The sequence below is a fragment of the Oscarella lobularis genome, chromosome 14, assembly GCF_947507565.1.
Source record: "Oscarella lobularis chromosome 14, ooOscLobu1.1, whole genome shotgun sequence".
In the NCBI taxonomy this organism is placed as follows: Eukaryota; Metazoa; Porifera; class Homoscleromorpha; order Homosclerophorida; family Oscarellidae; genus Oscarella; species Oscarella lobularis.
Window position 1 is genome coordinate 2,412,058 of NC_089188.1, and position 8,653 is coordinate 2,420,710.

At 45.3% G+C, this 8,653-nt stretch overlaps 2 protein-coding genes across 2 annotated transcripts; both read right to left on the reverse strand.

Annotated features, from left to right (window-relative positions):
* Positions 1 to 3,511, reverse strand: LOC136195640 (gamma-aminobutyric acid type B receptor subunit 2-like). The gene is made up of 16 exons (XM_065985028.1): positions 3,361 to 3,511; positions 3,155 to 3,309; positions 2,923 to 3,099; positions 2,706 to 2,876; positions 2,561 to 2,650; positions 2,422 to 2,490; positions 2,179 to 2,364; positions 1,946 to 2,128; positions 1,725 to 1,896; positions 1,527 to 1,668; positions 1,332 to 1,470; positions 1,118 to 1,279; positions 937 to 1,065; positions 582 to 887; positions 355 to 528; positions 1 to 304 (listed from the first exon to the last, which is right to left on the reverse strand). Exons 1-16 carry the CDS (start codon positions 3,458 to 3,460, stop codon positions 62 to 64), a joined length of 2,598 nt encoding a protein of 865 aa, XP_065841100.1. The 5' UTR covers positions 3,461 to 3,511; the 3' UTR covers positions 1 to 61.
* On the reverse strand, positions 3,466 to 7,832 carry LOC136195641 (gamma-aminobutyric acid type B receptor subunit 2-like). The gene is made up of 19 exons (XM_065985029.1): positions 7,232 to 7,832; positions 6,818 to 7,050; positions 6,709 to 6,756; positions 6,469 to 6,644; positions 6,257 to 6,403; positions 6,032 to 6,196; positions 5,887 to 5,979; positions 5,767 to 5,835; positions 5,505 to 5,720; positions 5,296 to 5,451; positions 5,188 to 5,242; positions 5,052 to 5,132; positions 4,844 to 4,994; positions 4,653 to 4,788; positions 4,470 to 4,607; positions 4,300 to 4,413; positions 3,946 to 4,245; positions 3,719 to 3,889; positions 3,466 to 3,660 (listed from the first exon to the last, which is right to left on the reverse strand). The coding sequence occupies exons 2-19, from the start codon at positions 6,897 to 6,899 to the stop codon at positions 3,532 to 3,534; spliced, it is 2,427 nt and encodes an 808-aa protein (XP_065841101.1). The 5' UTR covers positions 6,900 to 7,050; positions 7,232 to 7,832; the 3' UTR covers positions 3,466 to 3,531.
* Between the last annotated feature and the right edge of the window lie 821 nt (positions 7,833 to 8,653).

The window sequence follows — 8,653 nt, forward strand, 5'->3', positions numbered from 1 at the left end:
TCGTGGGTGTAGGAAATCCAATTACTAAATTCAAACTTAATTAAAAGAGTGCTTATAAAATCTACACTGTGCTTTCCCTGGTTGCCAACTTTCGGTGCGGAGGATTAATAGTTTCTTCGAACGTTACAGACATTTTTCCTCCTTTTCGATTAGTAATTGATTCTAATGTAATCGTATGGTCGTAACTGTCCGTCGTTTCCCCCTCTTCAATCACGTTGTCCTCATCTTGTAGAAGTGATGGCAAGGCTGGAACGTTGACGAACTGCCTACGCATCATTTCAACAGTCACGTCGCTCAAGTTTCTCTGCAAATAATAGTGAGACACTCTAATAATAAGAACCTATTTTCTTTTACTTGTTCAATCAACATTTTTATTGCGTCTTTCATCGATTGATTCTGATGTTTTATTTTATTGATTTGCCCCGATTTCGCCACAACCATGTGCCTGGACATAGACTTTCGTTCCGTTCCGCGAACCTTGCCAAGTCCCTCGACGATTTTATCGCCGCGAAACAATATAGCATAAACCTAGTTCAATTTCTCCTCCCTATATTTTACGTCTACGTCACAGCATTTCTTACTTTTGGAACAGCTTCGAGAAGGAGCGAAGTCAACGTCATAAATACGACTGTCAACGTCACTAAAACGAATTGAAGACTGCTTATACCAGTCACTGAAATTATGACGAAGAAGACGATGGTAAAGACAAGCGCTGAACCAAGTCCGAGGAACGTATACCACGGATTATTGATGTAGGCGAGTCGCACTTTTCGCGTCTCAATGCCCAAATGTAAGCCGTAGAGAAGGATAAGGCCGTAGTAGACAGCAAAAGCGATATACCACGTAGTCCGCGTGTCAAATGTGCAGTATACAATGTGACTGCTTATCTAAACAGAGATTCTACTATCTATTGACTTTCTTCTATAGCACGCTCACCCCTCTAATTGTCGTAGATTGATCAACTTCCTCGCGTTTATATCCGTCAACAGCTACCCAAGTAACAAATATAGCAACACTGAGTAGCGTCAAAATCACAATGGCAATAATGCCATTTTTTTGACTTCCCTACACGTAAATAAAAATTCGCATATACATACATATTTTCTAATCAATTTACGAGGTTGATTAGACGAGCAAAGGCAGAGGATCGTCGTCGACGCCCTTCCTTTCGCCGCTGAAGCTTCTGCTGTCGCGTCAGCATCTGTTGTATTCGCCACGTTTTCACTACCAAAGTTGCGTAAAACATAACAAAACCGGCAGTCGTTAGAACGACCCGTAACTGCGAGGAGAACCATTGGGGAATAGACTACGTTTCCTTGTGTGATACTTACGTAGCAGAGAGGCAAGGCCGCGCTATCGCTTATGTCAAAAAATCGTCCATCGCAACCGTTTAATATCCACGCAGTGTAGATAAGAATCGCAGCACTTGCTATCAAGACGTTTAGGTATGGGCCTGATAGTCGAACAATTCTACGGCGGAGATATGAGATTGGGTTTGGGAAATAAAAAAGGATCTTATTACTGACCGCATATTACGAAAGGCCACGTTGAAAGCGATAAAGAGAAGGCTCACAAGAATGGCAAAGCTGAGAATTACGACTGAACCAATAAAATAGGCTTTATCCAAATGGATTGGAACGCGTGTTATTCGGTCAGTAGGACGATTCCCTGCGAAATAAAAAGAGTAAATGGGGTAAAATGAAGCTGCCGGCTTTTTCACTGACCTGAGTCCCAAGGATCGAAATAGGAAGTCGCGTTTCCGGAAGAACCGTTATAAAGTCCGAATAAATGCTCGTCAATGATATATAATCCCGTGGATTCATTCAGATCGGAAACATTGTAGTAATAGAGTTCGACTTGTCCGAGAGATAATCGTGGATCAAAAGAAATAAGACCCTAATCAAAGATATAAGGAACGAGTGAAGGAGATGGATCTTTTATTTACCGTCACTCCATAGAATTCAATTTCCCTCAGTTCATCTACCAAATGCGTGTCGCTGATTCCTCCAGAAAATGGAAGAGACCCGTTCGCTTTTTTCAGCATAAGAGCAAGCGCCGTTACTCCATCGTAACTATAGCCATCAATACCCTCATCGCCTTTTAATTTTTTAAGAACGTCTTCTCTGTTCTAAAAATTATTTTAGAATAAAGAAAGCGGTGTGGTCTGCTTAGCGGTACTTGTCCCGTTTCGAGCCACTCATTAGCCGTGATATTCGGATAGGGATCAATTTTTAAGCTAAATGACGCATTTAGGGCTCGATTGACGTTCTTAGAACAAGATTTCTCGGACTGAGACAAGAGATCACGAGGACCGTGCATTGTAATCCACACGTAGTTTGGCGACACCATTTCCATGGCAACCGCCTTATGAAGTAAAAAAGTGCAAAAATATGTTAATTAATTATTTAATTAATTAATTACCTCGCAAAGATACGACGACTCCAATTGCACGTCATCGAGAAGAGAAACAATAATAAACAGTTCATTCTTCTGCAGAAATATATATATATATATATATATATATAGAACTTAGAAAGATGAGAGAATAAGAGATAAGCACCTTTATATTATCTAGTACTCTTGTGACATTAGCTCCAGTGAAAGACCTTGTATTATTGGCTGCTCGTCGAAACGAGTCAAGCGTCTCAGTCTTTGTAGAAAAACGTCTAATTTTGACTACAAAAGGGAACTTTCGTCGTACGCACCCTAGTCTTGTCTCTGTCCCCTTTGCTAACAATAATAGCAGCATATGACCAGTCGAAGAGTTTGAGTAGGGCGGCGCCGGCATCATTGAGGAGTCGACGCGACGGAGCAACGGTAAAATAAGCCGCTTGACCCGTTTTATATGCGGCGTGTAAATCAGGTATGACGTTGATCTTAATTAAAAATAAACAAGACTATATCAATTTTTTTTACCCCTACGTTGATGAGATTCCAGTAGGGAGCCGATTCGGCGAACAATCCGAGAATCGCTTGATCGCATTCGTGCGAATTAGCGGTGATTAGAGCAAAGCTTGGCGCTCCTTCGTCGATGACGTGCTCCAGAAACGCGAAATTCGACGCGCCCACCGTACATTGTTGTCGACGTTTGGGCTTGGACTAAAAAAAGCTCCTATTGCGGTCGTAGCGACGGTGTAAAGACGATCGCACTCACCGAACGGTTCTGAGTCTCCGTCATGGACACGTCGACTAACGCGAGTTGAGTGCCGTTGGCGTTTAGGTGTTCTTCGGCGAGACAGAGGCCTCGTAGTGCTGCATCGTGGACTTCGGGAGCTACTTGAACGATTATTTGATGCGGCGTTGAGCTGTCTAGTAAGGGGAGCGAATTCGTGGGGGAATGACGCGCTACGAGACGCCTACTTAGGATCTCTTGCGAGCAAAGGCGTCTTGATGCCGAAACAGTGTCGAATGCAAATGTTAGGATCAGAGAGGCTAAGGTGGTGGCAACGAGACGGTGCATTCTTCTCCAATTGCGTTCTTTGTCTTTGAAGTGCGCGCGCGCGCTATCCCACGCGTTGTAACTGTAATAAATTAATTAGAGGAAACAGATATATTCTTAGAGTTCATTTCGTCTTCGTCTTCGAATTCGAGAACGATTGTTAGAGGCACGTCGATAAAATTCTGTCGCACTGTTTTCACTGTTTCTTCGCTCAAATTTCGCTGCATATGCAAATTTCAATTTAGTATCTATGACCCCCAACTAGCATGATAAGCTTACTTCTCTAATAAGCATTTCTATCACTTCTTTCATGTACATATTTTGACGCTTTAGCGCCGAAACTTTGGACGATTCCGCGATGCGATGCTCACTCATGGACATTCGTTCGATACCTCGAACCGTTCCCAAGCCTTCCACGTCCTTAGTCGCTCGAAAATAGACAGCGTAGATCTGCAAAGAAAATTCGATCAATGCAGATTTTAGAGGACTACTCGCGAGTGTCAAACTTTTGGTGCAAATTCCAGAAGAAGCGTTATTGTTGCCATATAGATGACGCAAATTGACGTAATGATGTATATGACGTGTGTGGGAGTAAATATAAGAGCAATAAAAAAAGCAAGTAGAAATCCCTCCGTTGTGGTAAGACAAAAGATGGTGAAGTGAGGATTGTGGATGAACGGGATAGGCGTCGTGCGAGTATGCCATACCACATAAAATCCATAGAACAACAGCATCCCATTAACCGCTCCACAAACGATAAGGTGAAGGTGAAAGCTGCCAGAATTGCAAATTCCAACGTTTAGTCCCTGAATAAAGAAGCCCAATATTATTAGCTAAGACCTCCCCTCCGTATATCTCACGTTTATTTGACGCATCGTTATGCTTATTGGATCAAGAAGAAACCAAGTGAGAGAACCAACAAGGTTAGTCAAACCCAAGACACAGACAAAAAGCACACCGCCTCGTTCTCTTGTCTATAAACCCCCCAATCCAATTCATACACATAATGCCGTAGGGTAGGAGGCCTTACCAAGTTTCTCAGCGATGATGAGCGTCGGCGCAGACGTGCCGCTTGCTGTCCCTCCGTTATGAGACGAACTCGCATACTTTTGACGAGTACAGTCGAGAAAAGAACGATGAAGCCCGTACTCGTGAGAATGAATCCAACCTAAAAAAAGATTCAACGGTGTTTGAGGAAGTCGATTGTCGTTACCAGGCACAAATTGGCCATTGTGCTCTCGCCAAAATGAAATCTTCCTTCGAATCCCGAAATTATGCCACCAAGATACATCAAAAATGCTCCAAACGTCAAAAGAGTGTTTAGAATTGGGCCAGAGAGTTTAAAAATTCTACGAGTAAAGCGCCGTTCTGTATAGTTACATATATTTCCATACATTTACCCACCTTTCGTTTCTGTACTTCAGATTGAATAGTAGAAAGAATCCATTCAAAAGAATTCCCAAAATGTAAACCGTTGTAAATCCGATAAATGGCGACAAAGACAACATTTCCATGACAACGTTGCCATCGATCAAATCTTTAGGTCTTACTCCACCTACAAGCGGAAAGAGCCTCGAGGAAAAGCCGAGAGTAAGTGTAACGGTTTTCTCACCTATCCAAGGAACAATTTTGACTTCAGTCAAGTTGCCTTCTTTAGCGCTGAATTGGCAGAAAACTGTACTGCTCAAATTGGCTGCGGTTTAGACCGCATGTGATTAAATTAAACGCATCTGCAAATAACTCTCTACCTGAATGATAGACAAGGTCAAGATGACCAAGAGGCTCACTAAAAGAAACGTCTCCCTAAGGACCGTGACGACTCTCCAATATCATTCAATGTAAGTATTTTCGCTGACCGTGACGCCAGAAAACGATAGCGACTTCTTCGCTACTTTTACGGCTATTCTTTTGTGCTTCATTAGAGCCAGGGCCGTAACGGCATCATAAGAGTATCCAGCCAGACCTGAGTCGTCTGACCGCGCGTCCAACTCGTCTAAAACACTTCCTCGCGTCTATATAGTAAATCAAATGAACTCTTGGCAGCATACCCAATGTAATTTCTTACCCTTCCGGTAGCCAACAGCTCATCGACGTCACCTGCGTAGGGACGTAGTCGTAGACTTATTGAACCTTCAAGTGCACTAATGATTTCGCCCACAGAACAGTTTGTTTCTTCCATTGGCTGGCTTCCCGTCGTTTCGAGTTGTTTCCGGCGAATAAACTCGTCAAGGCCACTGGGAAGAATCCATACAAAGCCCGACTTTGAACCACGTGAATAAGCCTGTAAAAAATCATGATACTATTTCTTCTAAAGATGATGCAGTTACGTGACAAATGTGTCTCAATGCCGTTTTGACTCCTAGTAGGGTAAGAATAATAATTCGACGCCTGGATTCCTGCAAATAGAAGTAGCCGGTTGTCAGAGTGCAAAATCGAACTTCTAAAACCTCAATTTTTGCAAAAACATTTTCTTCAGAGTCGGAGAATCGCAATGAAGATATGTTTCTACTTTGAAGCATCGCAACCAAATCAGCAGCGTCCTATTATTGTATGTCTCAAAGGACACTAAGTAGACTGATTACATCTCCTTACCGCATTCGATTCGATGTTCGTACGAACGACAACAATGACGCGAGTCCACAGGAAATGATTCATCAGAGCTGCGACCGCTTGATTATAGAGCTTCAGCGACGGTGCCACAGACAAGTACGACTCCATGTCATCATAAGCGATAGGACGAAAAGGATAAATGTTCATCTAATAAATATTTAAAGGACGCCGTCGCCGCGAAACGCTTTGCTATCTCGTCTCACGTACGTAGGGTATGCCCCAATATTTGGCTGAAAGTCGAACGCACGGTGAATCGTCGTTGACGGCAATAATGCTCGACGGCGGAGGCGGCTCGAGTCGAGACAGTCTCGTCTTTAGAAACCAATAGTTCATCTCTCCCATGGAGATAGACAACTGAGCGTCGAGACGACGAATAATTTAAGTGTGAAGACAGAAAAGTGCCTGAGTAGCGATCTCACCTTATCAGCGGCGTCAGACGACGACGACGACGGCCCTAAACCGACGATTTCCGATCGATTATGTTCCCCCAACGAATTGACATCGCGAACACCGAGACATAGGCCACGTAGCGCGTTATTCGACATTGAAGAATGGGTCTCAATGATCAACGTCGCCGCTGTTGTATTAATAGTCCCTGCCAGCGGCCAAAGAATGCGTGTATAGCGGAACTGGAACTCTTGAACGGCATGCACACTCACCTCGACTTTCTTCTCCGCGACAAAGGCTAGTTAGACCCAATGTTGGCTCTTTATAGAAACGATATGATCAAGTCGCACGTACGCTTGTAACTGAGAGAGTTATATATACCTAGGCGACTAGAGAAGGCCATCAGGAGTAGACAGAAACGAAAGGATCGGTTGATACGATCGCACAAGCGATTCCTATTCATGCTCGACCGGGCTACTAAGGTATAAGACTGAGCCACTTCCTGGAGCTGTACGCGTCCAGTAAGTGGATCTGTAAATAAACGAGGAAGCCGGAGAGCTGCTCGAGCAATGTCGTGTCTGTATATTAGGAAGGATCTTTATTGAAAACAATCTCTAAAAAATAATATTTAATTAGTCTATGGAATTTGCTACTGTGTGAAGGCGAGAGACGCTCTTTTTCGTCTCGTCTTCGTCCCAGTGTAGCAAATCGACATTACCATTGAACGTTCGAAAACCTCAAAGGGGGCCCCTCTTCGCTCTACTTTCTCTGGGACGCTACTTTAGTTCTCCTTACTTGTTGTAGCTCCAACGCCATTCGATGGATCGATCGAGTGCGTTTTCTTCGAACATCGCTGTCATTTGATCGTTCGTCGTCGATTTTCCGTCGCGAAAGGAGTTTGTTCGTGATCCTTGTCCATTTTCGCCGATCTGCGCGCGACGAAACCAAGCAGAAGCCTTGCCACGGTTCGCCGTTCGCCACGAGGTCGTCGTCCGCCATCTTGATATAGGTGTGAGGTTTTGCGTAACGCAGGTGCTATTTTGCATCAGCCGCCCTAATTGCTGATCGAGCATTTTTAGCACCTCTATGTTTCGTACCAATCAGAGTCCTACTTGAGCCCCACGTGACTCCGAGGGACCAATGAGCGCGCTGGGCGGGGCTACGCTGTTCAAAAGCGACGCGCACACCGATTTTCCTTCAGTTGCGGCTGAGGGTGGATGCGTCGCGGTTCGCTGCGTCTCTTCCTTGATCGGACCGGCTCGGGGGAAGACAAAAGGCAAGTCTCGGGTTGTTGTTTCAGCGTGGCCCACGGATTAATCCCGTGCCGGAGCCCGTAGGCAGGGCGATGGGGGGCTTCGGCCTCGGTTTACGCACTGGGTAGAATGGTCGCCAATGTCTTATTGCTGCCAAACAAGTACGGCCCGCGCTAGGCTCGAGCGGGCACGACTGTACTGTATTTAGTTAAACACAAAGAAAGAACCGACAGAAAGCAGAAAAGAGATAGTGAAGGGGACGGGAATAGACAGGGGAAGGGGGATGCATGCATAGAATCAATATATTAATCAGAGAAAAATCGAATGTCAGTGTCATGAGGACCCAAGCGATCACCCACCGTAGACCCCGGGACGAGAAGTGTTACCTTGCGAAGAAGGATTTGCGCATTCAAGCGCTGCAGGCAAACAGCGAAGCGTCGGCGCCAGTATCGAGCTGCAGCGGGACGGTCGTCGAGAAATTCGATGGACGGGCGACGGACGATCTTTTTGAAGAAGTCGACGGCGACCGGACTCCAACGTCCAAAGACTTCGAACGTCAAAGGCTCGAAGAGATAGCCGAGGGAGGTTGCCTCCGCACGGTATTTCGTCGACTTCTCGGTGTCGCGATAGATGGCCGCTGCTCCGTTGGTGGAATGGCTCTGCGGCAGACAACCCGGCCGTTGAGGGTGGATGATCGAAACGTCGAGAAGTAATTTCTTGCCATCTTGGTAGTCATAGATGCTGATATCGGGCCGCTTGAAGTCACCAAAGTCGCCTTGTCCCTCTAGCTCGCAGTGGTAATTGACGGATCGTAATAGAGAGAGCCACGTATGTTGGATGTGATCGTGGCGACGAGTTTGGCCTCCATCCTTCCGACAGGTCAGCGCGTGGTATCCAGCTTCATCCCAGGTGGTAGAGCAAGTGCAGCAGGGCAGACTGCGGAGCACAGGAATAGACAGACCCA